At 42.0% G+C, this 17812-nt stretch overlaps 1 protein-coding gene across 3 annotated transcripts in view; it reads right to left on the bottom strand.

The window, feature by feature from the left end:
- Nucleotides 1–17812, bottom strand: part of LOC119161150 (rifampicin phosphotransferase) — a 586004-nt gene that overhangs the window by 294758 nt on the left and 273434 nt on the right. For all 3 annotated transcript variants that reach the window (XM_075890885.1, XM_037413539.2, XM_075890884.1), the window contains exons 19-20: nucleotides 2596–2716; nucleotides 1949–2049 (exon numbers count right to left, since the gene is read on the bottom strand). In XM_075890885.1, the coding sequence (XP_075747000.1) occupies nucleotides 1949–2049; nucleotides 2596–2716 (222 nt within the window). The remainder of the gene's footprint in view (nucleotides 1–1948; nucleotides 2050–2595; nucleotides 2717–17812) is intronic.

Below are 17812 nucleotides of genomic sequence, written 5' to 3'. Positions count from 1 at the left end.
TGTGACAATGAACCGAAACTTATCTTTTGAAACCCTCAGGCATGCGTGCAACCACATAAAAAACCCAAACAACCATTGTCACAACTTATCAGATTAAAAATAGTTATCAAAAAATGGCAGGGACGGGACACTGATACATTGTGCCCCAAATCGCCTAATGCCACCTTGTCTGCTTCTTCGCTATATTTTCGTGCTGTTCAGTAACGGTTCACACGAGCAATCTTTACAGTGATACGGCAAACGCGAAACCATGCCACTTCTCACTGACAGCGCATCCTTTCATAGGCGCTCAGTTACATATCAGCCCGACTGGCCAATGTACATCTTGCTATAACAAAGCAGGATCATGTATACAACGTCTACCGAAGAATTCAAAAACTTTTTAGCACTTTTTTACACAATCAGCACTTCGTGAGCGACACCAGCAAGCACAAGTACGCGAAAGCCTCTGAGGTGCCGAGAATACAACAGGGACCCTAAAACAATAGGTCACGCTCTCCAACTTATGAGCCACTCTGTGTACCTAGAAATGACAAGAAGACGCTTCATCTGTGTTACTTTCTTTGCGCCTGAATCACTGGTGGCGTCAAGTCAAAATTTTATCAATAAAGCTTTACATACTGGCGTTAACATCAATATAGCACAGAAGCTCATGCAAGGTTTTGCCCGCATCGTTAATATTGGCATGCACAGTAAATAGCATAAATCGCCAATGTATATTTCCTAAAATTAGTTGATATAGCTAAAATATTTGTTCGGGTGAGTTGCTACGACATTATTCACATAAAAGCAGCGCCGTAAACGAAGCACACACAAAAACGAATGAGACAGACAGTGGCACTGTTTTTGGCCGTTTTCCGCGCTGCTTTTCTGCGAACATTTGATAGAGAGATCACGCGATTCCCGTCCGTTTTTATAAGTACGTAAATATGTTCGTAACTTATACTGCAAGCATTTCAAAGTTTTAGGTTGCTATACTCAGCATCTCTCCAAAGTATTGTAATGGCAACGTTTCAAGATGTCACCACATCGGTGGCTATTGTTCTATCGGCCCAGCTTTCCATCTATAGTCTCTGGTGTCAACTCTGTGTTTTTACATTCTTCCCTCTTTTTTGTTAACTTATCACCTTCATAGCGCTTTTTCTCACTCTAGCTTATGTTTTCCACACACCTGGTATACTATAGGACGTATCACACCAACACCGACTAAATTTCAAGGCCGCAGGGCTGCCACAGTGACGTCAAAGGGTGGGGGCCCAGTTACGCCGCGAATACGGCGGAAAGCCAAAGTTTCGTACACGTTTTAGGAGAACCAACGCTCCCGCTGTCGCAGCTGCTGCGGCTGGATTGGGCCAAATAATAAATGTGGGAAAAAATCTTACTGAGCATGCTCAGTAAGATTTTTTACCACATATTTATTCAGCCAACGTGGAGGAAACACTGGCTTTCCGCCGCATTCGCGGCGTAACTGGGCACCCACCCTCTGACGTCACTGCGGCAGCACTGCGGCCTTGAAATTTAGTCGGTGTTGATCGCCCTGTCATGCGAGGAGCTGTTTTACTTTCTCCCTTGCTTTATTATTTCCCCTCAGCCCCACTTACATTTTCGTTCTAGATTACTCTGCATGGCCATACTGCGCTCCGTGATGCTTGGCTCGTGCACGTTTTTTATGGATAGTGATTTGAGACGGTGCAATAGGAAGCTTCAATATTGAAAGAAACCGGCAGTGTCTCGATGACTGCCGTTCTGCGGCGGACACTGCATGGTGGCTTTCGAGCGGTGGCATCTCATTACGTGCGCCAAGCCGAAAAAAGAGTATGTGTATTTGTTTTCGGCACACATTCTTGAAACAGTTGTGTCAACGGGACGCTCTTCTTCTAGTAGCTAACACCTCAGCCAATTATTCAATGAATAACCAAGTGAGCAAACAGCAAAAAATGACGCTTACCTCTTCTGCGAGCTTCCCCAGCCGTCTGATCTGCTCCTCAGACAAGCAGCACTTTGGTTCATTCGCGGGCTTCACTGGCTGAAGCTCTGTGCCCCCACCCTCTGCAAAGCAGGCATATTTTTACTGGGAGAAACTCCAGAGGCTCAAACTGTCTACTGCTACAAAGATGCAGCGCCATGTCTCATGCAATGTCTTTAAAAAGCTCCTAACTTTACAGTGTAGACGAGTTTGTTCGACCGAAAACTAAAACAATAAAAGTAGGCATATTTTGTGTACTTTTATTCCAAGTCAGTTTCTTAAAGCAACTAGAACTTAGTCGTGTAACTTATGTGTTTCATAAGTCTTTCAGTACAGGCAATGTGAAATATCTATTGTAGTAGAACTGAAAGGCAGGCAAGTAGGAACTTATCCATAATTGGGCATCACACAAAGGAAACACACTAGATTCCTGTTTCCTTCTCTTGTGTGTTTCCTTTTGTGTGCTGCCCAGTTATAGAAATATTCATGCAATACAGAAATTGTGTTAGTCGCAAACTTTTAAAGATCTTAAGCGCAGTACAAAAAGCCGTGTGTGAGCCCTATGTGATATCGCAAAACAATACAACCTCGAGCATAAAAAAGCACAAGTAAAAACACTTGTAGCTCACCGAGCACAATTGTCTGGTGCTGTTTTGCGCCGACGCAGATCTCTGCCACTTTTATGTCTCCACTCTTCGTGCAGCGCTCTAATATCACCGTATCTGGATCAGTCTTGCCAGAGACAACAGACTTGAAAAGGACAAAAACAAATTTAGTAAAACTTCAGGTTTGCACGAACAATGCAGATATTTATAATGGTTCTGCACGGACACTTTAGGAAAATTGTAATACTTCCAAACATGTTTCGGTCATTTTGCTAGTTTTATCGTAGTTCAACCATAATTTTCCCTCGCCTCTGTGCTTTAAAAAAACTCAAATGAAAAATATGACAGCTGATTGATGTGCACAGTTTAACGTCCCAAAACCATCGAAAGGATAAGAGAGACGCCGTAGTGGAGGGCCGCGGAAATTTTTACCACCTGGGATTGTTCAACATGTACCCAAATCTGAGCACACGAGCGCAGAGCATTTTTGCATCCATCGAAAATGAAAAATGACAGACGAAAACCTAGTTTCTTATGACCTGTATGCTTCCACATCAAAAGCTTATCTGGCTGCTCAAGTACTGCCATAAAGACTAATTACACTATCCAATATTATGAAGAATCAGCGTTCACAGTCTTTTGCGCACTCCTGCTTGTGGCCGCACGACTCATGCCTCTTGTTCACGGGCACAAGTTAGTGTGGGTTGGAGCTGCGAAGAACAAGAAGACACGTTGGCGGATGAACAGTTCTTGTTTTGAAACGCTCTAGCGGACTCTTCTATTTTTTGCACATAATTTCCCGGGCACTAGTTCACCCATAGTATACTAGATTTTGGAGTTTCTTCCCTTGGACCCATTACCATATCACCTAAACAATTACGTCTTGCATAAAGAGCGATGGCAATTATATTCTCAAATGATAACGCGGAAAAATTGGCAACAGGCCAATAATAATAATTTTGTGGAATTAACGTCCCAAAACCACTATATAAATATGAGGGACGCCGTAGCGGAGGGATCTGGTAGTTTCGACCACGTGGCCTTCTTTACGCGCACTTAAATGTAAGTACACATCCTCAAGCATTTTTTCCTTCGTTGTAAGTGCACTTTCCGCTACTGGGATTCAATCGCGCGACCTGTAGGTTAGCAGCCGAGTGCCATAGCTACTCTGCCACCCTGGCGAATCACAGAACTTTATTATTTATTATTATGTGTTATTACTGTGCACCATCGTCGATCGTCATAAAAGAGAGGACAGTACTATTACATATATCGAAAGTGCGCAAGGTCTATCAGTAGCGGTACAATCGGCACACCGCTATGATATCAGACATTTCCTTTATATACTGTTGCCAGCAACACAAAACTTACTGATAATTTTCGAGATATGTGCAATAAACATGAAGTCGCTGACATCACTTGATAAAAAAATGAACTTGAGCTATCTGCCAAATGCGCCTTGACAATGTTCTTCAAGATAGGTGATACATTTTAGTACAACAACAGTGTCGGCATTTTCTTCCACATTTCTATGACCTCCGGGAAGAAAAGAAATCGAAATGTATCTCCACTACAGCGTCTCTCATAATCATGTGGTGGTTTTGGGACGTTAAAACCCACATATAAATCAATTTTTTTATATGTTGTACATCACACAATGCATTTTGTAGGCTTTTGTTCAGTTTTATACTTTTCGAATAGCTTTTCGTCTGACGTTATCTATAATTTTTTTTGTATTACTCTTTTTGCACAATTACCACGAGGTACTTCAGCTGACGCACATTCCCTAATGACGTTTTTACCAGTGTTATAAAAAATAGATAGATAGCTTCCCTCTTGCTGAGGTTTGTATATGTAGGTGAATTTTTGAATTGGTTGGAATATGTATGTGAACAGTTGATCTTTATTTTTCTAATGCGACACCAATAATCTCATGTTAACACACATTTCTGTGTTTTAGTTAGTTGTCAAATGATTCATTGTGGTGTAGAATAGACGGTCGTCTGCGCATAGTTTAACAATAACCCAGCCTTTTTTTCTGCCACTGATATCATTCATATAGAGAAGAAACAAAAGTGGTCACAATACTGGTTCAAAGGCGTCCTAAATATGAAACGAAAATATCTGATACGTGGTAACCCTGCTTACCTACCTGCGTCCAGTTTGTTGAATATGCTTCAGTGTGTTCTATAACAAGTTCATTTATTCCTAAATAATGTAGTTAGATTCATTGGACTTGACGTACTCAAACATTTTCGAAAAATTCACCCAAATCATATCACCGCGTTGATTTGTATCTTCTGCAGCCCCTAAATTTTAAGTTGTTTCTGTTAACTGTGTCACGGTTCATAACACGGTTCTAAAGCCGCGTTGATAAGGGAACAGGAAAGCGTTATTTTGCAGTAACGTTAGTAAATGTTTTATAATTCGTGTTGGCACACCTTGCAACTAGCTGAAGTAAGTGACACTCGTCAGTAATTTGTTGCCGGTTTTGTGTTGCCTCTTTTAGTTACAGCAAATTAGAATACGGTGCACCAGTCTTATAGAAATGCGGGCATTGTGTAAGATTTTTGAAAGATGACAGTCAGATAGGCGACGTTCATCCTGCCTATCACTTCGCAATTGGTTATCATTCGGACCGCTCAAATGTTTATGCCTAATTGAGGCAACTGTTGAAACACCCCTTCTCCCGTTCTGTCAAGTGTTTCCAATAATCAGTTGGAACAATTCGTAAGGATTCTCGCATACTCACTGTAGGGTCTAAGAAGCGAAATAGAGAATGAAAAAAATTTTAAATGGTTTGCTATCTCACCCCGCCTCCTTTAGTTGTCACCACCAATAAGAATTTCATAAAGTATTTCTTTTCATGCCATAAAATACTGCCAATTTTCCTAAATGAATATTTTAAAGGGACCCTGAAACACCTTTTCAAGTAATGATCAAATTAATTCACTGGAAGGGCTTATTGCCTCACGAATTCAATGCTGCAAAGCTTGCAAAAGTCCGTCCTGTTCGATTGGAGTTACAAAGGTTGGTGGCTTGCTGCAATAGCATTCTGTATTCTCTGGTCCCGAAAAGAAGTACAGTGCAAATACGAAAATGAAATGCAGTGATATTGCTCCACGGCAAGCGTAGACAGCACCTGTCCACCCAAATGCAAAATCTAATCTATTCACTGCCCGCATCTTAATTTTAAAACGAGTCGCGGGGGAATAGTTTCCGTCCACCTACCGTCTATCGCGAAAAATGTGCGCGTCCTAATTAACGGCAACTACCCCGAGTGACCATGAATAAGGTAAGGAAAAGAGATAGTCCTTATCGATTCATAATCCGTCAAACAATACACACGTGGCACTAACCCCCTCTGAAAAAATCAGCATCGCCTCGATGCAAGTGGGTTATAAAGCACAGTCGTAGAAAAAAAATAAACAGACAGTACAAAAAGAAATGCAGTAAAGCAATGAATTCACACAAGTGCTTGTGAACACGCACATAAAGTTCATCACAGAAATTTCGCACACAAATGGGTTGTCTACCGTTCGTGGAAAGGCTTTAGTCGTACAACATCAACTACCTCAGGTCGCCCACAGCACCGCTGCCGCTGGTGCTGCATCGCACCTTTGAGGACGATCTCATAGTTCACCTCACTGAGACAATGTAGAAACTTGTATGGGCCAAACTAACGTAATAAGAGCTTCTCGCTCCGTCCGCGCCAGCGAAGAAGCATCCACACCTACACAAGCTCACCGGGAGTGTACTCTTGCTGCCATCGTCCAAGGTTGTAGTGTTGGGCATCTATTTCTTGCTGCCTCTTTAACAGTAGGCGAGCGAGTTGGTAAGCCTCTTCGACACGACATATTATTGCGCTACGTCAACACTCACGTCACCCTCGTTGACATGAGGCAGCATGGCATCAAGTGTTGCTCTAGGTGTTCGCCCATACACAAGGTAAATGGGCTCATTCCTGTGGTCTTCTGCAACGCCTTGTTGTAGGCAAAGGTTGCGTAGGGTAGCACTTAGTCCCATGTCCTGTGCTCAACGTCTACGTACACTAACAGCATGTGACAGCATGTCGTCCATTGTCTTGTTTAGCCGCTCTTTAAGGCCATTATTCTGTGGATGGTATGTGGTCGTTCCACGGTGAGTAGTTTGGCTCTACTGCATTATCTCTTGCAGAAGGCTGTTACTCATTCAGTAATGATCACCTCTGGCGCACCATGACGCAGAACAACGATATTAATGAGAAATCTGGCCGCTTCTTGAGCGTTGGCTCTTGAAAGTGCTTGTGTTTCTGCGTAGCACGTCAAATAATCTGTTGCCTCTAACATCCACCTATTTCATGTTTACGGCATCGCAAATAGCCCAAGAAAATCCATTCCAATCTGTTGAAAGAGTCTTGAAGCAGGTTCGATTGGTTTTAGGAGCCCGGCGGGTTTGCTGGGGCGTGTTTTCCGACGTTAGCAATCCCGACACGTTCACAAGTAGTGGGGAACGCTTGCTGCTAGTCGAGGCCAGTAGTATTTTGCCCGAATCCGTGACAGGGTCCGCGTGACGCTGAGGTGTCCGGTTACATGCTCGTCAAAACAGGCTCATAAAGTTTCCGACCGCAAGGAGACTGCGACCATGAGAAGGTACGTTGCACTGGTGGATTCGAAGTTCTTCTTCACCAAATTTCCATTGTGTAAACAGAACGTTGAAGTGGTTGAGGAAAGGACGAGACGACATGCCCATGGCGACCCCACCCATCGACATCTTCTTTATTCCGAACAGTGATCTAATTCCCCGGTGATGATAACGTCGTTCCTCGTCTTCTACACAATTTGTAACATCCTCCGCGCCCCCACAGTGGCGCCTGACGACAAATAAAACTGAACACTCACATGAGTTCCGAGTACAAAATGTTCGTCAGTTAGCAAGAGTTCCACGTCAGTCCTAGTAGCGTTATCCGGGTCTTCTCCTGCACAAGATTTTCCAGTGGTGTTTTTGGCGCTTGTTCCAAGTTCGTGCTGTTAAGTGCGTTGACATCGATGCACCTCTGTTGCCACTGAGAAGGTTTCCTTCGTATATAAATTCCCAAAGAAGGCTGTTACATGAAGATCATAAGCTTTCTCTCCTGGGGAACTTCTTCCATGGCTTTCTCGGCTTGGATGAATTTACCTTGTGAGCACCTGCCTTCTTCCTCCACCTCGGCATGGGTTGCCTCATTCACAGCTGTGTTCCGTCTTGGCTTTGGGCATTTCCAGTGATGCAGCCCGCACAACCCACTTTTTTCTCTTCCTCAGTGTCGGCAGTTTTCTCGAAGAGTTACACTTATAATCTTTACAGGCAGTAGGCTTCTCTTTCCTCACGGCTTTTTCATTTCGTCTTCTATTTTCTCCCGCTTGTTGCTGTGGCTGTGATTCGATTCCTCTGATAACATGTAAGCACGGCATTGAGGACTGCCTCACAGTGTACATTGCCAATCTCAGTGAGTAATTATTATTGGAATCTTCTGCAATGTCTTCTGAATTTTCCAAAGGCATCATGTAATTCGATCGTAGAAGTCTCTTCGCCCACACACACCCGAGCAGCCGCTTTCATGTTAAGTTGACGGGAATTGAACGTTGACGAGGGCTCTGAAGGCATCGAATAGGTCTCTAAAAGTTCATAGTGTTCTTCGTTGGATGTCCTCCGTGTTGTATTTTTGTAGTGAAAACGTTGCTTTCTCTTCTTCCAATCAGGAGCTCACTTCACACCGACCAGCAATGGGCCGTCCAGCAGGCCCACGAAGCGGCCGCAAGGTATTTCCTGTCTATCCCTACGTGGGAGACGCCCGCTATGCGGTAAGCGCGTCCTGCAGGACTGAAATAATTTTTTTTATTCCATTCCATTCTCTTCTTTCAACACAATCTTCTGTATGTCGTGTGGTGGAGCCATTAACCTTCTGTGTGGCAATATCGCAATCGGTAATGCATTGACTAGATGGTTGCGCTATAGGCGAAGAGAGCACTTCCACTTGCAGCTTTGTTCTGATCCTTTGCTTTATCCTTTCCAAGTGAGCCTGTCGAGCCTTTAGCGCATCTTCAATTATATATTCAGCTTTGACTTTTGACAGAATAATGTTACGCACATAAACATCGGTTTCCTTCATTTCGGCTTCTAATTGGCCGATATCCACAATGTTTTCTATCTGTTTATCAATTCCTTTGAGATTTCAAACTGGTCGGTCAAAACGTGGTGAACATTCCGCAACTCACTTATTTGGGCGCGTTCTAGATGCAGGAGACTTTAGATGCTGGCGATGGCTTTCGTGACGGTCTCTTGCACTTGACTATGCCTTTCGATTAGGCCCTCCATGATCCGGCCAAGTATCGGGAAACGTAGAAAATCATTGGCCGGCCACGCACCGAGGCGAAGTAGGCATCTCCACCCTACCCATCACAAAGCATCGCATGATGAAGCTCCGCGCATTGTCGAAGACATGTCACACTCCGTGGTCTGGGTCACGGGCATGGTTTGGCCTCGCACCTAGGCTTCAACCAACGGCGGCTTCACAAAAGTCCTCGAGGTTGCGACTGCGGTTGAAATTCGTGAATGCTGCTCCGCCTCACCTCCAAAGGTCCTTCCTCCCGGGTTTCACGGCACCAAAATGTTGAGGAAAGGACGAGCCGCCGTTGGTTGGTTGGTTAGTTGTTCCGCAGAATCCTGGCGCAGCCCACTACGGGTGATCGGCCATGAAACGCACAGTGCCTCATTTGTGATGTGGAGTTGCTTTACCACCCTGAATATTTAGATAACGATGTTTAAACAAAGAACCAATTGGTAAACGATATATTAAAAATAAAATAGAGGTAATACAAAGAACGAACAGGCTAATATGGTTTGAAGTAAAGTGAATTTTTGCCTTAGCTTACCATTCAAATTGTTTTGTTGAATTTAGAAAATCGCATACGGCCTCGCAAACATTCCTGTGTCTAAATCTCTTTTCAGTTGCTCCAAAGGAGAGGACCGCTGGAATGAATAAATTTAGAGCTGACCTACGGAGAGGTTCTTCTAACAGTCTCTTCCTTTGGTTTGTGTATAACCTTCCTGTTAAGAAAAAATTGTGAAGGGATTCACTCTCGTTCCAGTAGTGGAATAGGGGAGACTGTGCCAGACCAGACCTGTGTAGATAAAAGTTCAGGGGGGGGGGGACTCGCCATTTTATTCTCGTAATTGATATCTCTGCCGTTCTAGAGGAGCACCATTGATTTTTCCAAGGGTACTTAAGATGGGAAAAATCCGATGTTGCCAAGCGAGATTTTTGAACTGACCTGACATGACATATTTTTTCAAAGCGTGCCACGGCGATAAATGCTAGCGTCGGCAGTATAGACGTTATGGAATAATTATGTGAGGTCACTCCGATGCATGTGTATATTCATTGAGGGTTAAACCTTTGTGCCCTGGTATCCACACCAAGCGAATGAGTCGTAAATGTCTTGTGGCAAGGACGTAAAATACTTTTAACGCATTGGTCATATTAGGCGCAGTTAATGAACTACACACAGACATGCAGTCAGAAAGAATAATAGCATCTGTTATTGATTGAGGTAATTTCCGTAACGCTTAGAGAATCGCCAGTAACTCCGCTTAATAAATAGGTGTAAAATGGGGTAAACGAATCGAGAAAGACCAATCCAACACTGAAGATTGCCATTCCGTTTTGCCGCACCAAATTCTTTTCAGCAGCCTTCTTACCGAAAACAGCCGCCGATTGGAACCACCTTCCCTCTTCCGTTGTATCAATAACAGACCCTTTGTTATTCAAGACTGCAATTTCTCAGCAATGCTTGTAACTATACGCAGTTTCCATTATCTATCTTTGTCTTGTATGTGCTTGAATTCTTATACATTTTTAGTTGACTTATGTTGCCTTCCTGATTTGCGCATATGATACTTGTTTCTTTATTTTGTCTTTTTTTCTTGTGTGTTATATATGTTGTACCCACCCCCTCTGTAATGCCCTACGGGCCCTGAGGGTATTCTAATAAATAAATAAATAAATAAAGATGCAATTCCGACTTCTGCCTTTTCTTCGCGAACTGAAGCATCAGTTCCTATTATTTATTTATTTATTCAAAATACCTTACAGACCCAACAGGGCATTGTGTAAGGGGAGCATAAAAGGAATACATAGATGAATTATTACAATTTTCATACAAACAATAACATGAACTAAATGTCAATTATTATACAAGTCTTAACAGGGATAACAATGAGATAATATTAATAATAATTTTGATAAGAATTACAATCTTTATGTCTATTCTTGCCAGGTGATCTTTCAAAATGACATTTACATATCTACTAGGAAGAGTTTTGCAATTATTAGAAAAAAATATTGTCAAATTCTATTTTCATTGTTCGAATAGGTGTTCTTAGTACCCGTACTTCATGAAGGTTAACTTGTAATGTTTTCAAGAGCTTCTGTACGACGATGACTTGTGGACGCTTTAACGATGACTTGTGGACGCCACTGCTTCTTAAATAAGGACGTCGGCTCCTTAATGAAAACATATTGTGACCTCCTATGTAGGGATGCGTATATTTTTAGGAAGGTGCGGACTGCAATTATTTGGAACCTCGCACGAAATGAAGGCAGGCGCGCTTCTTTATATAAAATATTGGCACGGGTTGTGGCAATATTAATTGCGACAAATTTAGGGAGCCCAAGACACAAACGTAACGCTTCGCATTCTAGTAGTACCACTGGTCTAATTTTGTAGACGGGTGCTCCATAAATCAAGACACAGCCAAACTCCAATATTGGGCGAACGTACATACAATATATCATTACTAGCACATTACGACGTAAATCACAATGTTTATTGCTGTGCCTACGAAGCATCCCAAGCGCCTGTGCTCCTTTAGCTGCCATATTTTCTGTATGCGGACTCCAATTTAGGTTTTCAGTATAAGTCACTCCTGAGTGTTTAAAGATTTTACCTGTGGGATAAAGTCCTGTCTGTAAAGTACGAAAATCTGCACTGAAACACTTATAGAAAAAACTACGACTGCACTTTTCCTGATGTTTAACGACAGATTATTGTCGTCTAACCAAGTGTCCAGAGCGTTCATATAAAACTGTATCATCTGATATAATGTATGTATATCTGTAGCTGTAGCAAAAAATGCGATGTCATCAGCATATCCAAACACCTCTGGATGATTCCACGAAAGATCGTCACGGGTCCAAAAGTTGATATTTTAGATTTCATTGACTATTTTATAATTCGTGCACCTCTCACTAGGTAGCCCGAAAGTCCACTTCGTTTTATAATTAACGGCATAACTTACGAGAAAATATTATCAAACTTCACCAACTCGGAGGCACCAATTTCATCACCTGCCATTTTCGAAAATTGCAGATGATATAAAAAGACAAGTATTTTTGTTTCAAGGAACATATTTTTTACCTGAAATGTATGTGTAATAAAGAATGGATTCATGCGGTTTCAAGTTTTTGTAGAGCTTAAGGAAATAGCTTTTTTAAAAATATTCAATTTTGTGACAGTTTAGAATAAGTTACGTATTGCCTATTTTTTTTTCGAAAGTAATAGAAGCAGCGTTTTCATACTTGACACGTTTTAAGGAAATAGTGTGTTCATTAGGCGGAAAATTATTTCTGCCGTAGGGCAAATGTACACTTTTATATATTGCCTCATGATTCTCATATTGGCAAAAGTGTACTCCACTGAAATTTGAATAATAAAAAAACCTCATCTTCGATGTTTCCTAAAACCTCGTAAATAGACAACCGAAGGCCATCATACAGTAATATGGGAAAAAATTATTGCATTAATTTCTTTTCAGCGACAATATTCGTGGTACAAATCAGAGCTTTTCGATAATGCGCTGATAAGTTGAGAAGTCTAGAAATCGGAACGGAAAAGCGGCAATAAAATTCAAACGCGAGTAAACGTGACCGCATTTGGTGAAGAAAGGCTGTTTTAGCACTGTGACAAATATGTACCCATAAGGCGTATTTATGCTCCTGATAACACAGCTCTAATGGAGGAAATCTTCGACACTGTAACTCAGTTGCAAAACATCTGTCTATATTTGCAGATAAACTTAAACATTAAAATGTTCCAACGCAAGTGTTGGGTCTCGCTAGAAAAAAGCATATGCGCTTGAAGTACCCTCACCGGTATTTTGGTGGTGACTGCGAGAAACAAGAGATGCGCTCAAAATGGCTGCATCTTTTTCAGATCACATTTAGGAGTACATGACGCTAACAAAACACGACCACGACCAGTGCCCTCAGATGTGCTTAGCCAAACATGCCAAGAAGGTATGCCTGGAACACGTGGCAACAATTTCCACTGGCTCTTCTCAAACTGATGGAATGTTTCTAGCTCGTCTGCAATTGCACACAGCAGCTTGACATTCTTGAGCTTCGTGCTGATTTGCGCCACCATTTGGGATGCTGACATAATCACAGCGGAGCTTGCCGCTCTGAGGTTGTAGAGCTTAGCCTGATGCTTTAGTAGGCCACCAACGCCATCACAAGAGATCTTGTTATGTGCTGTGGCCGAAAAAATCCACTTTGTTGATATATGATCTTTCTGACATAACTCGAACAACTGGTACTTGTTTTTGAAGTGACGGCATGCACCATCAGACACATACGTAACATGCGTGTCAGGCTTAAGTTGTTCATTCATATAGTTGTGAATTATGTGGGGAGCAAAACAGGCATGAGCAGCATCATATCATGTGTCATCACTGATGACGGCAACACTTTGAATTGATTGCTTCTTGTGACGACACACGTGAATATAGACACCTGTCTTTTGTGCCAGTAATACTACTGTACCTCATTCGGTAAAATGGCTGTCCAATTTTCAGCGAAATCAAAGTGAAAAATGCCAGATTCTTTTTCTTGAATGCCTTTCGCCTGGCGTATTGCTGATACTTGATTGTATCTTATGTAATCATGGGTAATTCACTTCATGAACCATAGACTTAGCTCTCGCGGAAAAGCACTTGCTTGGGCTGTTTTTTTTTTACTAGATCGACATTTTCCCATACTGCATAGGCTACCTCAATATCTTCAGGGATTCCTAAACATGTGGCTGTGAGAGCGTCCTCCTTAGCACAATAGTCACAATGGCCTGAAGAACCATGACATGTAGAGGAGCTGCAAAGACATAGTTCTTTCAAGAAGTCCGCCGTGTAGGCACCATCGGCGACGTCTTGTAGGGCAGAAACACGCTCCGTGGCATCGGCACAGTACATATAAAGGCACACTACTTGGTGTGGTGCAAGAAGAACCCACTTCGGCCTCAGTGAATAAAACTTTGAGAGCCCAATAGACGTGTTCGAATTAGCTTCTCTAAAGAGACGGTAAGTCTCTCGCACCGAACGGGTCATAAACCTTTTCGAAACAAGCTCCTTTTTTCCGTCAATGATAACAGATACTACATCTTTTTTGTTGGGACTCTTCCGAGAGCAGCTATACTCATCTTTGGAGTAGTCATTCATAGCTGCCTGGACGTCCATTGGGTTCAGGCGTGTCCTTTTTACCGCATTTGGTGCTAACCATATCCCGTGTTTTGCGCACGAGCGTCGAGATCTGTATATCATGTAAGCTGACAAGTTTGGTATAAGCGCTTGGAGTTTTCGGTGCTCTATATCGCTCGGCAACAGTGTCAACAAACGCATGCGCTCTTGATACGAAGAACACGCTTCATAGGCTTGCTTGAAGTACTTGAACCAATGGGCAAACACACTGCATTTTATATGTGATGGTTGAAAGTGGTGGTTACACACGTTACGATGGCATTTCACGGTTACTGTAGAATTGCTGCTAAGTTGTCTTGGCTCTGCATATTCTTTGCTATTTTGCGCATGCAGCTTCGCAAGTCGCATATGTAACAATGCTTCAGGCATGTTTACGCACTGCTCTTGACTTCTGCCCTTTTCTTCTTGCGGCAAAAACTCACCAGCTGTTTCAGCTGAGAAGCCATTAGACGAAGACAGCATATCTCTGAGACGTCTGAAGCAGTTCTGGCAGACGAGGTCGTTGTTATGTGCATGGCGGGCAGCTTTCGGCAAAAGCGCCTGGAGGGCAAGCAGGCCGTTGTCTTCGACCTTGCTGAAGTTTCTTTGATGATGTATTTACTTTTTATGCAACATCAGGTAATCTGAACAAAAAACTCTATCCCGGCTGAAGTAGTCAGCCATAGGCACGCTCCTTGAGGCTCAAATTACTGACAAAGCAACTGGCAATGCAACTATGCGTGAAAGCAGCAGCACGAAAGTGATCTATCTGCCGTCTGTTCCAATGTCTGTCACCTTTATTGAGAGCAGACGTAAAACATCGTGCGCAAGTATCCGCAGTGCGAATGCAAAACTGAAGTATACTACGTTAAAATAAAATTACGGGAGACGTAATCTTTGTCCCTACTTTGAACCTTATGATCTAAAGCATTGCCTCCGAGATGCGGCGCACAGCAATTCGTCTGTAGAGCAGACGACGGATGACAACTTGCCCTAAAGCGTGTTCTCCAGTCTAATGCGGCAGTCTTCGTGCACCAAATAATAAAATTGTGTTATGAATTGTTTATGAACTCATTCAACATTCAATTCTCTTACCCAACGTGTTGCAAACACACGACCGTCACAGCAGCTCCATCTGTGTGTCAGTAATGGAGAGGCACCACGTATTAAAAGTTTCAGTGCTCTACGTATAAGAGTGAATTCAGATACTGTAGTATATCGTGTTCAAAATTGTTACTTTTATCTGCTAAAACAGCCTCTCTTCATCAAATGCGGTCACGTTTACTCGCCTTTGAAGCTCATTGCCGCTTTTCCATTCCGATTTCTAGATTTCTCAACTTATCAGTGCATTCTCGAAAAGCTCTGATTTGTACCACGATTATTGTCCCTAGAAACAAAATAATGCAACATGTTTTTATATATTACTGTATGAAGGCTTTCGGTCGTCTATTTGCGAGATTTTAAGAAAAATCAAAGATGGTTTTTTTAATATTCAAATTTGAGTGGAGTGCACTTTTGCCAATATGAGAATTTTGAGGCAATATATAAAAATTTAAGTTTGCCCTACGGCAGCAATACTTTAAGTACCTAATGTACACACGATATTCTTAAAACGTGTCAAATTTGAAAACGCTGCTTGCATTACTTTTGGAGACAAAAAAGGGGAATACGTAAGTCATTTTAAACTGTCGCAATATTAGACATATTTATAAGCTATTTTTTAAGGTCTACAAACTTGAAACCGTATGAATTCAGTCTTCATTAGACATGCATTTCAGGTAAAAATTATCTTCCTTGAAAAAAATATTTGTCGCTTTATAGCATCTGCAGTTTTCGAAAATGACAGGTGACGAATTTATGCCTCCGTGTTGGTGAAGTTTGATATTTATTTATCGTATGCTATGCCGTTAATAATAAAACGAAGTTGACTTTCGGGCTACCTGGTGAAAGGTGCACAAAATATAAAATACTTAATGAAATCTAAAATATCAACCTTTGGGCCCGTGTCGATCTCTCGTGGTGCACAATTCCAGTACACCATGACCCCTCCACATCATGGTGTACTGGAATTGTGCACAATAAAATATTAAGTAATAATGGTGAAAGTACCAAATCTCGGTGGAGACCTCTAGTTTGTTTATACTTTGAAGACGACATGCCAGATTGAGAGCAATAGAATCCCCTATCTTCTAAAAAGGAGTGAACCCATGCCACGAAGTAATTTGGTAACCCGGTGTGCGTTAGCGAGTTTATTAGTTTAATGTGTTCCCTACTGTCATAAGGTTTTGCAATATCTAAAGCTACTAAGGCGGAAACCGGTTTCTTAGAATGAGCTTGTTGTATCCTGCTTTCCTGATCAACATGGGCACACCAAATGGAGCAGGCATGCCTGAATCCAATTTGGCATGGGCTTAAAGTTGCATTTTTGTCCAACCAGTTGTCTATCCTAATGTGTAAAAGTCTTTAGATTAGTTTTACCACATTATATGTGAGTGAAATAGGCCTAATGTAGTCCAAAGTAAACCCAGCTTCATGTTTCTTTATTAAAGGAATTATTTTCGCGATTCTCCACTGAGGCGGAATCCGCGAATGTCTAATGGAGTGGTTAACTATTGCAAGTAAATCTTGAGGTGATACTTTATGGATTATTTTTATTACCGATGCAGTTATTGCATCGGAATCTGGAGCAGAATTAGGCAATGTTTTCGCTACTAAGCTTTGAAGAGGTTACTACTACGCTGTAACCTCTCCAAAGTCATCGCTGTTAACAGGGCACGGCGAGTGGTAAAGTTAGCAGCCGTGAAGCGGCTATCCAGCCCTCGAGCAATATTTTCCAGAAAAGTAGGCAACTCGCGTGGCGTTTAAACTATCGAGTCGAGGTTTGTTGATGGTGGGATTACTTTTTGGGCTTTGAGGAAGTTGAAAAGTGATTTCCTGTGGCCAGGCTTTGAAAGGAACTCGGAACGTTGGTTATCATAGTTATCCTTCGCAGCGGCAACCGTTCGCTTAAAAATTGCAGCCGCGTATTTGTAATCACTCCAGTATCTAGGGCACTGATTATAGAGCAGTGTTCGCCACGCTGCTTTTCTTAGCCTGTAATGACGTGAACAATCAGAGTTACAGCAACGATTAAAATGACGTAATTTAGAGACCTGATCTGTGAAATTAGCTTTATTTAAAGATTGTTTTCTAACATTGTTAAAGCTGACAACGTTTCGCTGTTTATTTACTTCGGTTCGTTTTGACGAAGCTACACGTAGTGTCTGTTCAAATGTATTAAAATTGATGTGAGAAGTGGGCTGCCTGATTATTAAAGTCACGGGACATACAAGCTCAAACAATATAGGAAAATGATCGCTATTTACACCCAAGTTTAAAGTAGACCATGTAGAAATTCAGAGGCTAGGACTACAGAAAGTCCGATCAATCGCAGAATGAGACTGATTGCATACAAACGTGGGGGTTCGCTGGTTAATCCGTGTTAAATTACTTTTACCAAAAATATCCCACAAGTGCTTTCCACTAATATCTGTTCTGAATCCCCACGAAGTGTGATGAGCATTGAAGTCTCCTATAATTGTTATCTCTTTTCTGCAAGACTAAATTACGGTATCTAAAACACTAGAATTTTGAACACCTGACGGAAAATAAGCGTTTATTAACAAAAAGGGAAGGTGTCTCGGAAAAGCGATATGTAATGTTAAAATTTCACTTT

Source organism: Rhipicephalus microplus, chromosome 3 (assembly GCF_043290135.1).
Source record: "Rhipicephalus microplus isolate Deutch F79 chromosome 3, USDA_Rmic, whole genome shotgun sequence".
Lineage (NCBI taxonomy): Eukaryota > Metazoa > Arthropoda > Arachnida > Ixodida > Ixodidae > Rhipicephalus > Rhipicephalus microplus.
The sequence above is the reverse complement of the archived record's forward strand: the minus strand, read 5'-3'. Positions and strand labels throughout refer to the sequence as shown.